Genomic DNA, 17,508 nt, shown 5'->3' on the forward strand with positions numbered 1-17,508 from the left:
GTGCCGTGCCGCGCCGACACGGGACGCACAGCCGGCTGCCGGCGCGGCCCCTTTAAATGCTAATGAGGCGGCGCGCGTGCCGCGCCGGCCCCCGCTGACTGTGTTAAAACTTCGGCGGGGCCATTTTGGGGGCAGTAAGACCGAACGCGGCCGAGCAGCCAACACCTCCGCCCGGCACCATGAGCGAGGCGCCGGAGACCAGCGCCGCCAGCCCCGCGCCCGCCGCGCCGCCCGTCCCGGCCGCGGCCGCCGCGCCGGACGCCGCTCCCAAGAGCCCCGCCAGCGCCTCCGCGCCGGGTGCGGCGGTCGCCGAGGCGGCCCCCGGCGCCGCCGCCGCAGCCACAACCGCGGCGGCCGAGTCGGCGAAGAAAGTGCTGGGTGAGTGCCGCGCCCCGCTCGCAACTTGGCGGCGCACCTGCCGCGGGGCAGGGGGCCGGGGGCCGCCGCCCGCAGCCCGGGCCGGCGCGCCCGCCCCCCCCGCGGTGAGTCAGGCCGGGCCGCCGCCGCCTCCCGCGGGCCGGGGGAGCCGCGCCGGCCGTGACGCGCTCGGGAGCTGGGCGGGAGCCCCGCTGCCTCATCGGCCCCGAGCGTGCGGGACAGCGAGCGCGGCACGGCCCGGCACGGCTCGGCCCCCTCCCGGCACCTGCCGGCGAAGGCTCCCTCGGGGAGGGCTGCTGGAAAGCTTGTGTGCCTCTCCTTGATGTTAAGGTCCTGGCACAACTTTTCTATCCGGACTAAGCAGCCTGCATTAGTAATGCTTCCCGGTTTAGTGGGGTTTGCTTATTTTGGAGGGGTGGGGTTTGGGTTCTGCTTTACTATCAGTAAGAAGGCAAACGAAATGTCATGTTGCCGTTTCTCTACTCAAGCCCGGTGCATAGCAAGTGTGACTCCTTTTCATTGCGATTAAATAGGATCAACCTGTTGAAAAGGACAGGACTTTCATCTGCAGGCTGCTGCCGATAGGGGTGTACTGTTTCTAACTATGTAACTTCGAGGGTTTGGTAAAGGCAAAGTTGAAACTGACTTACTGTAGAGTCCCAGATTTCCCTGAGGATACACAGGACCTTCTCGTCTGAAGAGGAAGACGGAGGTCTTGCTGCAAGAAAGAGAAGCCAGGTAAAGGATTCCTCTGGACTGGAGTTAGGAAGAATTCTAGCAAAGAAGAGATCGGAGCCACAGCTTGTGTGTTTCTTTTTTTTCCCCGTTACCTCATTTGTCAGTAATTAGCACGCAGGAATCAGCACATCCATATCTGCTGGTGTATCTAGCTGCTTCTTGCCTTAATGTGGCTTGCTTCATTCCTGGTAATGTTTTTTATCTTGTTCACCTATTCCTATTGCTTGGAGAGAAGGGGTGGGGGGAAGTGAAGGTAGAAGTGCCTTTTCTGAACTAGCACGAAAATGAAAACCACCATGGTGATGGTTTTGCAGAATGGCCTTATTACTAAGCAAGCTTTTTATTAGGAATGATGAGGAAAAGGATCACTGTAAATGCTGATGGAAAATGGACTTGAGTTAAGTCCACCTCAAATGTCCCTGTTAATGGTCACCTGTGTAGTTATGTTCCCTTAAGCCTTTTTTTACAAAGATTGCATTAGAAGCAAAATTTTATGCTTGCTTGAGACCTCCAAATGTCTGACTTTTAGAAACATGGGTAAAGGCTACTCAACTTTCCTTTTCTCCTGGTCACAGGAAGCTTTGGCTCTTTTTGTTAAAAGGCTGTTTTGTCATGAGTAGGCGTGGCTGGTGATTGTTTCCTCTGATAGCATCAGAGTACAGCATCTTGTAGAAATATATGGGCTTCCACTTGCTGGTGGGATGTACGTCAGCACATCAACTGCCTTCTGTGACTCATCAGTTTAGCTGGTTACTGTGTGTTCCTCTGGGCTTGTCCTCCTCCTTGCCAGACTTCCCTGCTCAGGCTTACTAGTGACTCTGCCATGGATGTTCAGTGTCATGTTGTTGTCTGAGCTTCTTTTGGCCCACAGTGATACTTAGGGGAGACTTAAATGTTTGCAGGGAATAGTATTTTACTAGCACACTGTCTTAGGGAGAATATATTGGCGTCTCCCCCATGGAACAATGTTGTTTTCAAACTGTGTGCATACTCCTCCACTTAGCAGCAGCCAGCTGGCCACAGAGTGAGTTTTGACTGCCTCTCCTTCCCAGCCTCTTGATCTCTCTGAGGGCTTTTGTCATGCTTCCTAGGCTTCTTCCTAATCTGGTTCAAGTAGGCTAACAGATTCCAAAGCTGTTTTGCAGGGGAGGGAATGGATGATGTTGAGTGAGGCAGTGGTACTGGCACAGTTTCTCAAAGCAGGCTGAAACCTACAGGTACTGTTGGCTCTATTTCTGTGTCCCCCTGTCCCCTCCTGGTGACTTGCCTGAGTGTGGGGAGCTCTTGTAGCCAATGCCATTGTGGTAGCAGGAAATGTCTGTATGTGGTGATGTCCCTATGAAACCAAACCTAAAAGCACAGCTATAAATACTGGTGCTGAACACTGTTTACTGAACCAGTATTTGGTACTGAAAGAATGTTTTTCTATTCCAGTAAACAAGAATTCTTGGGAATGCATGTTGTACTAGGCAGAGTCCTTTTTTTCTAGGTGATATCTCTGTCATGTTAAGACTTCACTGCTTCTGAATAAGAACATTTTCTACTAAAAAGTCTATTAAAGGAGACCAGAAACTTCACTTCTAAAAGGGCAATGAGAAAGGGCCTGTTATTGACAATCATAACAACAGCAGTGCTACAATGCACTGCTGTTATCAGATGCTCTTACTTGAGGGGGTGTATGAGAATGGCAAGACTTTATGAGCCCAAAGGTCTGGCTGGCTCCATCATCTATTTAGAAAAGAATACAGGTGTAGAGTAGATGAAGGTAACAATTTACAGTGTGTTCTTGCCTCTAGCAGAGTGATGGGGACTTCAAAACTGGAGAGTCTCTGGTCTGTTTTAATTGTCTTTTGAGTTCCTGCCACCCCCAAAACATGTATCACATGTTTTTAGCAAGCAGTTGTCTGTGACTAGACCCTTTTCAAGTTAGTACTGCACAGGTTGCTTAAGTAGTTGTAATCAAGCTGTGTTAACAAGTAACAGCTCTTAAATTACAGAGTTTAAGACTGTCCTTTAACTAGGGGTTTGAAAAGTACAAGTTGGTGGTGTCCATCCAGTTGCTGTGGGGTAAGGAGGGGCTGCCTCCTCCATCACTGTTGAGTTCCTCCTACACATTCCCATAAGTTGGAGAAACAGGTTTTGCCGGGTCCTATAAGACACTGCAGTGTGGCTTCTAAGTAGATGCTGTTTTACCGTTGAGACGGGAGCTTGCCTTGATCCTGAAAGTCATGGAACATGAAGTTGGTCACTTTGTAACTAAGCAATTGATGCCTAGAGAGGCTAACCTGGAACAGAGGCTAAACAGAGTTAAGGGAGTAAAATAGGTATTTGTTGAAAGGCCTTCAAAGGATACACTTTGGGCAGTACAAGAGACTGGCCATGGCTGCACTGAAGATGGACTCCAGGTCATGAGTTTTCACACTTTTATAAGTTTTTCTCCATTTACATATTGGGGTTAATTGTCCAATTACAGCTTCAGGACATGAAGTCCAATTCTCCCATGTTGCTCTCCTCAATTTGCTGCTGTTTGTACTTGTGGGGCCTGAAGCTGTAACGGTGTCCTTGGTTCTCAGGCTGGAAAAGGACTGGTTTGTCTCATTCAACTGTGAAGAGAACTTGCTAACACTTTATATGAAGTCCAGAGTTGCACACTAAGGCAGTACAGAAGCTGAAAAATATGAAAGCTTAAGTCATCATAATCACAGATCATCTTAGCAGTAGGAGTACTACAAAATAAGTCTTGTGGGGTCTTGCTTGGTTTGTGTGATGCTGACAATGCAAAAAGGAGCTTTTCCAGAACAAGGATGTACTGCATTTCCACTGGAGAGGGTTGTACAGTACTTGATACTGCTTCTTTGGGCTGTTCTGGTTTCCAAGGAAGAAAGAAGGGTAACTGTAAGTGAAAGAGAGGAGTTTTAAACAGCTTCCTTCAGCTATGTTTCATGTCTAGCTACTAACCTAAAGAGATCTGATGAATGGCAGTGGGATTTTCAGCTTTGCTGCCCATTTCTGGGATAGGATATTTAAAAAGGGATGGATGGTCAATTTTGAAAGTAGAGCTAGGTTTTGTGCTGTGTGGTAAACCTTTGACTGAAGAATAGTGTGTTAAAGCACTGCGTCTTGTTACTGCATTAGAATGAGCTGAACTGGGAGATGAAGGCACACTTTGAGTGTTAAGGGAACAGAGTAAGTCTGGTTGCAGCTTCATATGCAATTATAGAAGTGTTTATATAACATTATTGTACTTTCTTATATTTTAGATTAATGTCTATAATTTCCTTTCCAGCCACCAAAGTTCTTGGCACAGTCAAGTGGTTCAATGTCAGAAATGGATATGGCTTTATCAACAGGTATGTTTAAATTCTGATAGTTGTATTTATGCTGTACTAAGACTTGTAGTACTGGTTGCAACAGTGACCTCAGGACCTGACTACAAGTTCATGCAATTGATAGTCAGCTTAGGCCAGGTACTCAGCAAACGTTCTTAAACATCTCAGCCCCCAATCAAAGGTTATGTGTATGGGGAGAAAACAGAGTCAAACTCACTACAAATTTGGTCTGTTACCTGTTTCTCATGTTTACTTCTACTGCACTCTTAATGAGCTGCATATTGTTTAGTGACTGCCTGGCTTCTTTTGAAGGCCTGAGAAAGGGAGGAGGATGAGGGGAAGTACTTTTGGGTAATCTTCAAGTGGTAACTGCTTGGTCAGAATACCTCCTGTGGATACTAATTGAGATTCTCTGGTAGTATCTCACTGAAAATATGCCAGGCCTGGGTATCCTACAAATTCTCTTTGTATCTTTTGGTTTTTTTCCCTCTACTCTGGGCACAAACAAACCTCTGAATAGCATTGAGAACCCAAACAGCTGTAGGTGAGAGTGATCATACTGCAACTGTAGGTGCAGAAGAACTAAGCTTCCAATTTACTGGAGGAAACTCTGGCTTTTAAGGCTGAAATATCTTTGTGGTTGAGGGGCTTAAATGTCTTGTGTGCTTTTTTGAGGAATGCAAGTGATGCATACTGAATACTTGTCTTCCAAAAACATACTTGGCAAGTTATTTCACTCTGCAAGTCCTTGAGCTGTTACACATCAGGCAGATTTGGGGGAGTTGGAAAGTGCAGAAAGGGGTAGAAGACTCCATGTTCATGGAGCTGAAGCCAGTCGTGGTGTGGTATTAGTCTCTGAGGTTATTATCTGTAAGCTTAGAAGAAGAGTTTTTTAATTAGGAAGTCCTCTTAAAATCTGTTATAGCAGTTGATGTAAGAGCCTTCACCTGGTTGTGGTGTAAATATCTTGTTAGCTTTCTTCCTAACATGAAGTCTTACTGTTGCTTCAATCCATGACAACAAATTTGGGAGTATGCATTATCTTCACAGACTCTTCAACCCACCTCTTCTGTTTGCTGAGAAGGAATTGAGTGAACAGATGGTAGGGCTTAGGCTCTTTTTTATTGTATGGGAACACAGATTCAAGGTCTCAGACTTATCTCTGTGTTTTGTATGTGGAAGCCTGAAGTGTTCTAATCCAGAAAACCTCACATTCATGTCTGGGTCCTCCTCCTGTGGACTCTCCTAACACCTCTTGTGCCTCTTTGCTTTGAATTTCACTGAAAGGAGATCTCTGTTAACAGCTGTGGCCAGTCCTGTTGATAGTCTTGTTTGACCTCTGGGGTAACAGCTCAGGTTGCAGTCCCTCTGGAAGTGTTTTTGGGGAGTTAGAGTAGTGAAAAACAAGCAGTCCAGTCATCAACTCTGCCCTGTATAAAAAGAAAACACTGAATATTTGCCAGAAGATTAGAGAACCTCCCCCATCCTCTCACGCTTTTGGAGGCACGGGAACCCTTTCTGTTCTCAAGCAAATGACCATAGAAGTTCAGAGCAGGGTTTTGGTAGCGTAGACTTAGACAGAATGTATGGAATTCAGGGCATGTGCTACAGGCTGAGAGAAGAAGGGTTTCACTTGAAAAGCCAGGAATTTCTATTGAAGTCTCTTTAGTCTAAACTCTTATGACTTCTCACTTTATTTTCACAGAAATGACACCAAAGAAGATGTGTTTGTTCATCAGGTAAGACAGCAGGAGTTGTGCTGTGGTAGGTTTCTAATGCAGCTTCCTGCAACAGCTACCCAACCTTGTCCTGGCTTCTCCTTAAAATATTTTCTGCAGATAACTTGAGTGGATGTGTGTGTTGAAATTTCAGGGAGAAATATTAGGTTGTTTTCTTTCTCTATGAAGGGCTAGGTATTTTAACCCTTCTTAACCCTTTTTGTCTGCTCTAATTTGAACAGTAAAGGTGTTTTTTGATGTGGTTTTTGTTTGGTTGTCTCCCCTTGGTGAGATGACTCCTCTGTGAATACCTTGCTACTGTTGTTTGTCCTTCCCCCTATTTCCTCATGCTCCTTGTGCCTTTTGTTTCTTCCCACCCTCCTCACTTGCAGGTCTGTTCTGTCTGCCCTCCCTGGTATTAGAGAGAAAGTGATCTAGTCTGGCTCTTGACCAGCCTGGGTTGCCCTCAGCTGTTTCTGCACAAGGCAGCTGCTCTTAGGCAGAAGAGAGGAAGGCTGTGTGCCAAGTATGCCCAAACAGAGAGAGCTTGCCCAGCGGCTCGTTATTGGTTAACTTTCCTTGAGCTGTCAGGAGGCTGTTCTAAGTTTATACTGTGACTCTCAGGTTGCAGGCAAATAATGGCAAGACAGAGGATGCTGTCTCCGTGCTGATGTCAAGTGATTAGTTGGCTTAGATCTGGTTTTGCATCATTCACCAGAAACTGTCATCTTGCCCCTAGAGTTTGTCCCATATAAAATGTCTGCAGGCTCATGTGATCTTTGAAAACATGAGCTTTTTTTGTGGTGTAAGTAACAGTATTTCTATCAAATGTAACCAGGACGTTTTTTCCCAGAGCTGGTCACTGAGAATGAGGATACCTGCATATATCCTTAGCTGGCAAGTCAACTGAGAGTTAGTTTAATTCTTGTATCTTGATGACTAAACAGTGGTAACTCTGTAACAGTGGTAACTGTTTCTCTGGGTCATAGGGTCTATACCCATTTTCTGAACCTGGAAGAGGCTGAATCTAGTGACTGTTATGAGAGAAAATGATGTTGGGAAGTGTGCACAGTACATGTTCCTGGTTCAGCTGGTAGCTTGAGAGCAAGAGCTGTCAATGCACATACTGATTTTTGATGGTCATTTTCCTTCCTTAGCAGTCTGTGCTGTAGGCATGCTGACACATCTATGGTTGGATGGGATTGTGTCTAGAGGAGGGTGGGAACAGTTCTGGAAGAGAAATGTGTTCTGTATAGGCAGCACTGCCTTAAAGACAAATAAGGTTTCCTTGATACTTGTGAGAAAACTGTATACTCCCTGCAGAATACTCCCGGAAAATGGCTGTAGTGCTGATGAGAGATAACATGGATCAGTGTTGTTCTGCTTGCTAAGGCTGCCATCTGTGACCCAAACAGAAAGGTAGCGTTATCTGTGCTGTTCTGTCTCCTTTACTTGTAGAGGAGATTATTCCCCTAAATGTAAACTGGTGGGTGTGTGTGGAGAGGGGTGGGCACTTGCCTATGGCTGAAGTCCTTTTGGTGTGAGCAAAACTGGCTTTGTTTCAGAAATACCACATCATGTGTAGGCCTGCATCAGATTAACACTCTTGGCAGGCTGAGCATGGCAGAGTAAAGGCTTCTAGTGCTGCTCTGGCTTGGCAGCAGTCAGATGTTCCTCATCCTGTACATGGATGTGCTCACTCCCAGAGCCTGGGACATTCTGGCCGGATCTCCTGATGAGGCTGTCTGACGAGGGAGGCAAATCCATGCTGTGAGCAAACATCCTGCTTCAAGCTCCCTCTGCACGGATAGTGCCTGCTGTGCCCCTCCCTCGTGCCTGGGAGGGGCTGGATTACACTCCTAATCCCTTCAGAATAAGGCTGACCTAGTTGAATAGATACAGCTTCTCCCTGCCTCCCCTGCATGCATCTGCACCGGGAGGGAACGGGCCGATCTCATGATTGGAATGGGGGTTAGTGCTTGGTGTCTGGCTATTGGGTGCTATTTATAGCTAGTACAGATTAAAATGCTTTTCTTTTTAGGGCATGCATGGCTTGCTTTGAGTTAACCCTTTGTCTTGCAGTGGCCCCAGGCAGTGTTTTTTGCAAGGGCAGTTCTTCGCCTTGCATCCCTGTCTGGTTGGTTGGTGCAAGGTGCTGCCCAGGGCACTGTGTCAGTCAGCTACAGGTGCTGTGAGCAGAAGGGATCCATCGTGGGCTGCAGCGTGTCTTGCAATTTAACAACAGGAAGAGTGCCAGCATCCAGAGCAGTTACATTTAATTAAGTAGAGTTTAAATGAACGAGCTGTGAGGAGGAGTTAATCTCTTTCTCTTCACTTCACTGGATTGTGTTGATCACGCACAGCCTGAAGGACCTGCACCAGGAATTGGTAACAAATTTTGGCTGTTACTGGGACAATGCTGGATGTGCTGATCATGTGGTGGTATGAGCATATGGAAAGAACTCTCTCAAACAAGAACCTGAACTAGCTCTGGAGGCTCTTCTTGTTGCCTGCTCATCAGTGTTCCCCCTGGGAATGGAAAAGCTTTGTTGTTGAGTGTTGTCCATTAATGTGAAACATCTGTCTTCTGAATCAGAGGAGCTGGAGCCTGCAGGATGCTGCTAAACACTAACAGTGAGAATAGTGCTCTCTCCCCCTCTGGGTACACAGAGTAAAAGTATTTTCATCAAGCTTAGAGCTTAGGCTTGTTAGAGGCTTATTTCAGTGATGTTTATCTGCAGCTGAAGTAGTAAAGCTGTAGAGTTTCTGCTTAGATTTCTAGGATTTACTCAAAATTGTCCTGATTGCCTTTATAAAACAAGCTCCAGCCTACTGCAGCCTCTACCTTCTGTTGGCAATTGCAGATCTGGATTCTTGAAGTTTCTGTCCATAAAGCTGGGAACAGAACATGTGGAATACTGTTGCTTTTATCTTTCATTATGCTTTTTGAAGGATATTTGAGGAGTTTCATCTATCTTGCATGTACTCTCTGCTGAAAAGAAATTTGTTAGTCCTTTCTTCTTCCACACTTACAGGGTAGGGGAAGGAATTTGAAATACAGCTTACTGACATCTCTGTCACATACAAAGCAGAAGTCTTAAAAGTTTTAGTCAGTTGTTTCAGTACAAATAGTACTAAATCATTAATGTTGCTGCAGATTAAGGGTTTTAGTACTAGTATATAAAATGTATGGGAAAACAAACACTTCGATCTGATTTTTAGAAATGGGACAGTTGCACTAAAAGATCAGCAGAAAGCAAACAAAGTTGTTTGAGATAATTGTGGAGTCTCTGCTTGCTAAAGTAATTGCCAAAGGAATTTACTTGAATAGCTTGTTCTGTTTCTGTATTAAAATACCCCAAACCTCTTGGAATATTTTTGCTTTGACAGTTATATTATGTACACTCTTGCGTCCTTCCTTAGGCTGTTCAGGGATGCTGCAGGATATAAGGAAAGGTATGGCTAGAAGGCCATGCTGGTCTGTTGCCTGAAACACAAAGGAGATTGTATTAAGCAGCAAGGAATATAGGTTTCCTAGACTAGTCAAGATGAGCTTTTTAACTGAATAAAATTTTCCTTCAGTTGGAAATATTTTGGGGCTGTTGTTGACTAAATATTGTTGCTATGCGAAGGTAACAGCTCCAATGATGGTCATTCTGCAGTTTTTCTTGAGCTGCAGACAGATAGGACAACTGGTTCTCCTGTTTCTGCCCTACATCCCATTTCTTAAGCTGGATTTATGCCCTGTGTTTCCATGTGTGTTTCTCTCTGCTGGCTCTGCACCTCCCTCCTTCATGCTAACTAAAAGTTCCCGCATCAGGAAACTGAATGTGAATGGGTCTTTAATCTAGGGCAGATAATCTTTCAGTAAGAAAATAGCTACTGGGTTAGCTTGTACAGTACATGTCTTAGTCTCTTCTCCTTGACATCTTCCAGTTTGCAAAGCCTTGTCTAATGAACAGACTGTAGGCTTGTCTTGCTGACAGCCTTTTGTGGAGTCCTAGAAATACTCCACAGAGTCTGAGCAAGGTATTTGTATCTGACAGACTGAAAATTGCTCCAGGAGGTTTGAATGTTTCTGTGAGTGTGAGGTGTACAACTGGCTGTGATCCAAACCCATGTTGTTATGTTTATGTAACAATAATAGTATTGTTATTAATAGCTATTATTGTGGTACTTTGGGGTTTCGGTCCAAGAGATGGCCAAGATTGCATCTGTCTGTTCTGGTACTATTCTGTGTTATCACAGACTCGCCTAATATTTGGGGGTCTCGTTTACAGTGCTTAGATAAAATGCTGATTTGTTACACCAGAGTTACAGTAATTTTTTTCTAGTTGCTATGACTTGCCATGATACCATATAGTTAATGCTTCTACAGAAATGCTGTGGGTCTTGAGTTCTCTTTAGATGATCTACAACTCTCCTAATGACTGAAGGCAGGGATCACACTTGCTGCTAGCGCTGCCTTGGTACAGCTTGGAGGAAATCAGGCACTGAGTTATCAACTCTATTCATGCAGAGATTTGTAATAATTTTCATACTGGACTGAGCAGATCCTGGAGCAGCAGCTGATTTATAAACTCATAAATAGTGAGAGAAGAGGAGACCTTGAACTGAGTATTGGTGGGCATGTGAAATACGAGACATCTGTGTTTGAAATACTTTGGTGACTGCTCTGGTGTGTAGAGTTGGAATTTTAGCAGAGAAATACTGCCCTTCCCTCATCTCTAGGGCTAAGAATGTGTAAGATAAGTAACATAAAATAATATATTTTTATGCATCTTCCTTTCAAGACGGCGATAAAGAAAAACAATCCACGGAAGTACCTGCGCAGCGTTGGCGATGGAGAGACTGTAGAGTTTGATGTGGTTGAGGGAGAGAAGGTGAGAGATCCTGGAGCATCAGGGTGTGGTCAGAGATGATGTTACAGCTTTAGCTGTGTCTTTGATGTCTCCGTCTGGTGTGTTAACCACTAGGTTGGTGGCTTTCATGTAGCTTTTCTGGGGGAAATCTGTTTTTTAAAGGTGTCATTGAGGCATATTTCTAGATATGTATCAAAACTACTAGGAAACTGCATCCTAGTGTTTCTGGAATCTGCAGCTGTTACTTGAGAGAACATGTGAAGCCTACAGCCTGACCTGAAAATTTTTATTGGAGTCTAGTAGCTTAATAACTGTAAGAACTTTCAATTTCCTTATGCTTCTACTTTTCTGAGCATTCTTTGAGGTTTATTTTTGTCTCAGTCAGTTTCTTCTTGCTTCCTTCTCTGAACTCAGCCTGTTGGGTAGGATTTCAGTATCTTAACTCATGGTTAACTCTCGGTGGAGGGGTTTGGAGTAACAAACCTCCTTTTGCCCTGTGTAGAAGAAAGGAATCACTGTAGCTTCGAACTTAGGCAAAAAAGCCTCTTTCCTGTTTCATCTTCTCCCTGTAGCTGGTTGTTCTTTTCTCACGCCACCTTGGCTGCCTTTCTTTCTCCCTTTCAGGGTGCAGAAGCAGCTAATGTCACTGGTCCAGATGGAGTCCCCGTGGAAGGCAGCCGCTACGCCGCGGACCGGCGCCGCTATCGACGGGGCTACTTCGGCCGACGCCGGGGCCCACCTCGGAGTGTGAGTTTGATTTCCCTGGATTGCTACTGCCACACACAAAACTGACAGGGCTATTTCTCACCTGACTGTCTGAGACACTTCTGACCATGCTACAAAGACCTAATAAACTTTCAAGTTACGGTGTACAAGTCATCTTGACAAAACCAGAACAGTTTGGTATTTGCAAAGTGGATAAGTACTAAAAAGCTGTTGTAAACTGAGAAGTGTTATTTTTTTGAGTTCAGAGTCTCTCAGTTATACCTTTCCTGCTGTCAGATACTACCTGTTCTTACTATTTATCCTAGTTCCTTTGGATATTGAGTTATCCTGATCAGTTGTATACATGAGAGAACATCACAGTTAATTGTGGGATTTTTAATTGTGTATGGCCATGGTGGTTAAAATGGCTGTGCAGAATGGGATGGGTACTTGTCAAACTTTAGGTAGACTGCCAAGGGCTGTCAGGAGGCTACAGCTTTTGCTTCCTACTGGATCAGATGCAGAAAATGCACTTCTGTTTCTAGATATCTTGTTAAATTCCTTCTTTTCAAGGGAAAAATAATACACGAGGAACTCTAAGTCATGTAACATTTTATAAAACAGACATTACTGATGGCTGGCATTTGAAACACAAGCCACAAACAAAAATCAAAACAGAAAAAACACCACTGAAACCAATGTACAGCTTTACCAATTAACAGCTAAAGGGGAAAGATAACCACTGCATCTCTGAAACATTTAAAGAGGACTGTGTAGAAAGAGTGTTTGATGTGAGGTAATACAGTTTATATATCTTAACATTTCTTGATGTTTTTGTGCCGGGTTCTCTGTGGAATGGGGCTTTATGTAGAATGTGAAGTGGTTTGTGGCAAATTTCTGTGTGAAGTCTTTCTTAGCTTTTCAAATAAAGAATTGTGCTGATCAGTACTGCTTCTCGATAACATGTACCCCTTACAGTGCACTTCATGTAGTGAAATGCACTTAACATGTATCAGAGAGAATGTTTCTAAGAACAGCTTCTTAGTCTGTGAGGAGCAGGGGCAGCACTGATGGCTCTTGTTTTGTCCTCATCTTAACTTTGCCCAATTTTAAGCCTTTTGAGAATCTGCTGCTTCTTTTTACTCAATATGCTGGGATTTCTGTACTGATATATTGGTTCTGAGCTTGCATTCAGGGCTATGGTTAATATACTGCCTGTCAAATACCACACTTCTGTTTTCTTTTGTTAGCAGGGTGGTGAGGGAGAAATCAAGGATGGGGTCACAGAAGGAGGACAACTTCAGCAAGTGCACAGGAATCCTACCTACCGTCCCCGCTTTCGCAGGTCTGCAGTTCCTCTGCTCAGTTACTCAGATGCTTTTGTGTTCTGTACAGGCTCCCAAGTGTGGGAACACTTATGCAAATTGTAGGGACAGTGAGAAGCAGTTTCGTTACTTGGAGAAATTTGGTTCGTGTGTTTGTATGTTCAGAATCATAATGGCCCAGAAAGGGCAAAGGGTTCTTAGCATCCCATTACATGTTGCAACTGAGCAGCATTTTGAAGAGAGCTGCAGTGTCCGTGTCCTCCCAGCTGAACACTCATACTTTCCTGGATAAGTAATAACCAAATCCTTGATCTGGGACCCTGCTGGGGGTGCTGGTGGGTGAAAACTTGTGTGTGAGCTGGTGAATGTGGAGTTGCAGCCCAGAACACCACCCATCTCCGAGGCTGCAGCAGGAGCAACATGGCCAGCAGGCTGAGGGAGCTGACTGCCCAGTACTTGAATGGAGCTTATAAGAAAGATGGGGATAAACTTCTTAGCAGGGCCTGTTGTGTTAGCATGAGGGGCAATGGTTTTAAACTAAGAATTTTAGAATAAATAGAAGGAAGACCTTTTTTTTACTGTGAGTGTGGTAGAACACTGAAACAGGTTGCCCAGAGAGGTGGTAGATGCCCTTTACAAGATCAGGTTGGATGGGGCACTGCTCAACCTGATCTAGTTGAAGGGAGCTGGACAAATGGCCTTTAAAGGTCCTCAAGGAGCTGGTTTGTCTGCCATTCATTCAGTTACTCCTCATCATATTGTCCTTGTTTATCAAGCTGTTTATGAAGTCAAATTCCAGCACTGAATTTAGAGATTAACTGTGAAAATGATGTAATCTCCATTTTTTCATGTGCATGTCTGTTCAAAAACAAAAACTAAGAGGTGAATAACAGTGCAAGAGCAGCAACAAGCTGAATTTGATAGGGATAACAAGATTGTTCTTAATTGTAATGACTTGCTTGTTCCATGCACAATGGATCCCATCCTTTTGGAATCTGGGTCTAAAACCACAAGCTTTCCATCTCTACTTTGAGCTTTTCTATTTATGAAAATTCATGTTCAATTTGGCTCTTTTATCAAGGATTGTGGGAAATGGGGTACTACTGATACTTGTTGCTTGTTGGCATCCAAGCTGGATAAATTTAATTCCTGAAAGTTTTCATTAGTTTTGGGCAGTCAGAGAGAGCACCATAGCAAGACCAGTGAGGCTTTTACACGTCATGTGGTTGAATCACAGGCTGAGTAACTTGTCTATGACTAATGGAAACTTGTGATTTTCTGATGCAATTTTCCTATGAGAGGAATGATACATCCTATCAGTGCACAATGCTTCTGTTTGAGTTCACAGGTATTGCTTTTGTTTACAGGCACTAAATCCAGTGACACTGGCACTTTTGTTAGGTTCCTTTAGAAAAGCTAAATTGGTTTCTGGGACTAGGTAGCTGTGGATTAGCTAAGGGGAACTGGATTTTGGCTGTGTTTAGACAGTTTATAAACCTTGTTTATACTAGAAATAAGGCAAAATGCTCTTGTATACATCAAGAGCATGGACTTGATAGCTTAGTGTTAGTGAGGTCCAGCTCACCTGTGATAGGTGCTTTTTCTAATTGGTTAAGAGGGGCCATATGAGGCAAAGAGCTGAGATCCAGGAATGGTTTTCAGGTGGAAGTGAGGAGGATTGCAAGGACTGCACCATTAATTAGGCATAGGACTAGGCTGGTGTGTAGCCATGCCAAAGCTAACTCAACACAATCAGCCTGTGTGGCCACTACTGGCTTGTTTCTTCTGTTAGCCAGCAATTCAAAGGGGCTAACTGCATTTTCATTGCACAATAGACAGCAGTGAGGTAGCTTCAGCAATGAAGAGACACTCACTTTCCTTGACTTTCCTTTCCAACCGTATGCCAGCTAAACCCTGAAGGGATGGTTTTCTAGCACTGAAAACTGTTGAGGATGACACTTGGTTATGGGAGATTTTGCTGGGCTGAAATTACTGTGATTTAACCTTCCTTGGGCTCCTTTCATTCTTAACACCTCTTTGTGCCCCTCTCAGAGGGCCCCCTCGCCCACGCCCTGCCCCGGTGACTGGAGAGGCTGAAAACAAGGAGAACCATCACGAAGCCAATGCCATGAGCCAGCAGCCGCTGCGCCGCGGCTACCGGCGCCCCTACAACTACCGGCGCCGGCCGCGCCCAGCCAGTGCTCCGGCACAGGAGGGCAAAGAGGTACGGACTGCGCGGTGCTCCCGGGCACGAGCGCCTCTCCTGCGAGGGAAGGCTGGGGGAATTGGGCTGCTTCAGCCTGGGGAAGAGAAGGCTTTGGGGTGATCTCACTGTGGTCTTCCAGGGCCTGAAGGGAAAGATGAGGCAAGACAGTTCCAAGGGTCCGGAGTGCCAGGACAACAGGGAATGAGTTAAAACTGAAAGACTTTAGGTTTAGATTGGATATGAGGGAAAAATTTTTCTCTGTGAGGATGGTGAGGCCCTGGCACAGGGTGCCCAGGGAAGCTGTGGCTGCCCAATGCCTGCAAGTGTCCAAGGCCAGGCTGGATGGGACTCTGAGCAGCCTGGGATTTTGGAAGGTGTCCCTGCCCATGGCAGAGGGTTGCAATGAGGTGATGTTCAAGGTCACCTTCCAACCCAAATGATTTCATGGTTGTATGTAGCAGAGGTTTTAATGAGGTGAATGCCCAAAACCTTCAGCCCTGTGTGAATTTTTAATAAATGTATTCATGTGCTGGATAAATCTGCTGAGCAAATCTGACATGCTAATTGCCTTGCCTGCTTTTTCTGACCCTCTTTGACAATAAGCACCTTGTCTTAAAAGGAAATGGCAGTGGGATAGGGATTGCTTCTGGGTAGTTCTTAATTATAACAGTAACAGCTGTTTTTGAAGTGGAAACAGTTGTGTTTTCCTGCTTCCACAAACCTTAATTCTACATGTAGCATGAGAGGTGGATTTCAAAGCTCAATTTCCTGAACTGTTTGAACCAGATAATTCCAGGAAATTGTTTGCAAACACAGATTATACTTTAATGAGGGAAGATTTTCTCATTCAGTGTCTACTTCAGGTGTTCCCTTGACAGAATCTACTGTGTAATACTCAATTACAAGAAATGCACTAAAATTTAATATTTTCTAGAGATGCATTTTTCTTGATTGTTTTAAAACCTGCATTATGCTGGCTGTAATGCTGAAGAGAGGAAGGGTGTGGAGGTCAGCCTTTGCCTATAATAAGAGTTTGTTGTGTCTCAGACAAAGGCAACTGAAACACCTGCTGAAAATCCTGCTCCAGTGACAGAGCAGAGTGGCGCTGAGTAATGTCCGGCTCCCCAGGCACCTTTACCATCGCTCAGGTAAGGAATATGGACGGTTCTGCTTCCCAATGGAAGCAGAGTGTGTATGCTTCTGTGATTCTGGCCACATCCCCTTATGTATGGCTTGATATCTGTGAAAAGTTCTCGGAGTGCTGTGGAGGCAAACCAAGATAGTGCTTTTCTCTTCTTTCTCCCCTCTCTCTGCCTCTGTATTTGTCCCAAAGAAAGTTTTGCTTTATAATTGATATTTTTTTTTCCAGGAAGCTGTCTGGTGTGTATAGTAATAGCATTTGCTGATGAGTTGTTTTATTTTAGGAAGGTTCTGATTATAACAGACAGGATAAGCACAACTGGCTTATCCTGCTTGTTATAACTCTTTTCATTGGACATTTTGTCTATATATTGAGAAAGTGTAACTTCAATTGTATTTGTTTTTAACATGTGGCTCTTCAACAGGTGTCCTAAAGTACAACTCAAAATTAACACCAAAGAAACACACAAGCAATAAATTGTCAACAGTGATGATAAAAGCAAAGATTTGAAATACCAAAATGTAAAAGAAAATTTACCAGCAGCTGAGATCCAGGGAACGCCTACAAGATAGATGCATGAAGAGAGAAAGAGAGCGAGATTCAGAAAGAACAACCTCCCTAGTTTCAACAGCAACTGTGGAGCTTTTTGTTTTTTGGGTTTTTTTTCCCTAGAATTTCACTGTTTTGCTAGTATTGATTTTTTTCAATTTTTCTTTTGGTATCAAACTGAAAAGGGAAAAAAAACCAACCAAAGAACTAAAATTGAAATAAAATGCTTTTTTTATTGGATGCTGGTGCTAAACCTCCCAAGTGTGAGTTTTTTTTTTTTTCTGTGCCAGTCCTGTTCACTGCAGGACGTGGGGAGGACAAACTTCCGCTTTCCTTGTTAAGATCTATTTGAAACTGTGCAGCATGGGTGACGTTCCTCACAAATAAAAGTAATTTCAAGTACCAAAAAAATATGGTTTAGAGTGTTTTTTCATGTTTGCTTTTCAAAGAATTCATTATTTAAATCTTGTTCCTTCAGCGTTTATATGTGAAAGAGAGCTGCACATGTCTTGCTGGATGATACCTGAGCATGGTTAGGTGGATGTACTTCAATACAA

General features: G+C 44.3%; 1 protein-coding gene across 2 annotated transcripts; it reads left to right on the forward strand.

The window, feature by feature from the left end:
• Positions 1 to 164: 164 nt before the first annotated feature.
• On the forward strand, positions 165 to 17,191 carry YBX3 (Y-box binding protein 3). Of its 2 annotated transcripts, none has more exons than XM_077783192.2 (9): positions 165 to 378; positions 4,403 to 4,466; positions 6,151 to 6,184; positions 10,957 to 11,046; positions 11,650 to 11,772; positions 12,981 to 13,075; positions 15,108 to 15,279; positions 16,309 to 16,409; positions 16,827 to 17,191. In XM_077783192.2, the coding sequence occupies exons 1-8, from the start codon at positions 180 to 182 to the stop codon at positions 16,372 to 16,374; spliced, it is 843 nt and encodes a 280-aa protein (XP_077639318.1). In that variant the 5' UTR covers positions 165 to 179; the 3' UTR covers positions 16,375 to 16,409; positions 16,827 to 17,191. The 2 variants fall into 2 exon arrangements, with proteins under 2 accessions (XP_077639318.1, XP_021394876.1); XM_021539201.3 differs by having other exon boundaries at positions 12,984 to 13,075.
• The last annotated feature ends 317 nt before the right edge of the window (positions 17,192 to 17,508 follow it).

Source organism: Lonchura striata, chromosome 1A (assembly GCF_050655825.1).
Source record: "Lonchura striata isolate lonStrDom1 chromosome 1A, ASM5065582v1, whole genome shotgun sequence".
NCBI classification, from domain to species: Eukaryota; Metazoa; Chordata; class Aves; order Passeriformes; family Estrildidae; genus Lonchura; species Lonchura striata.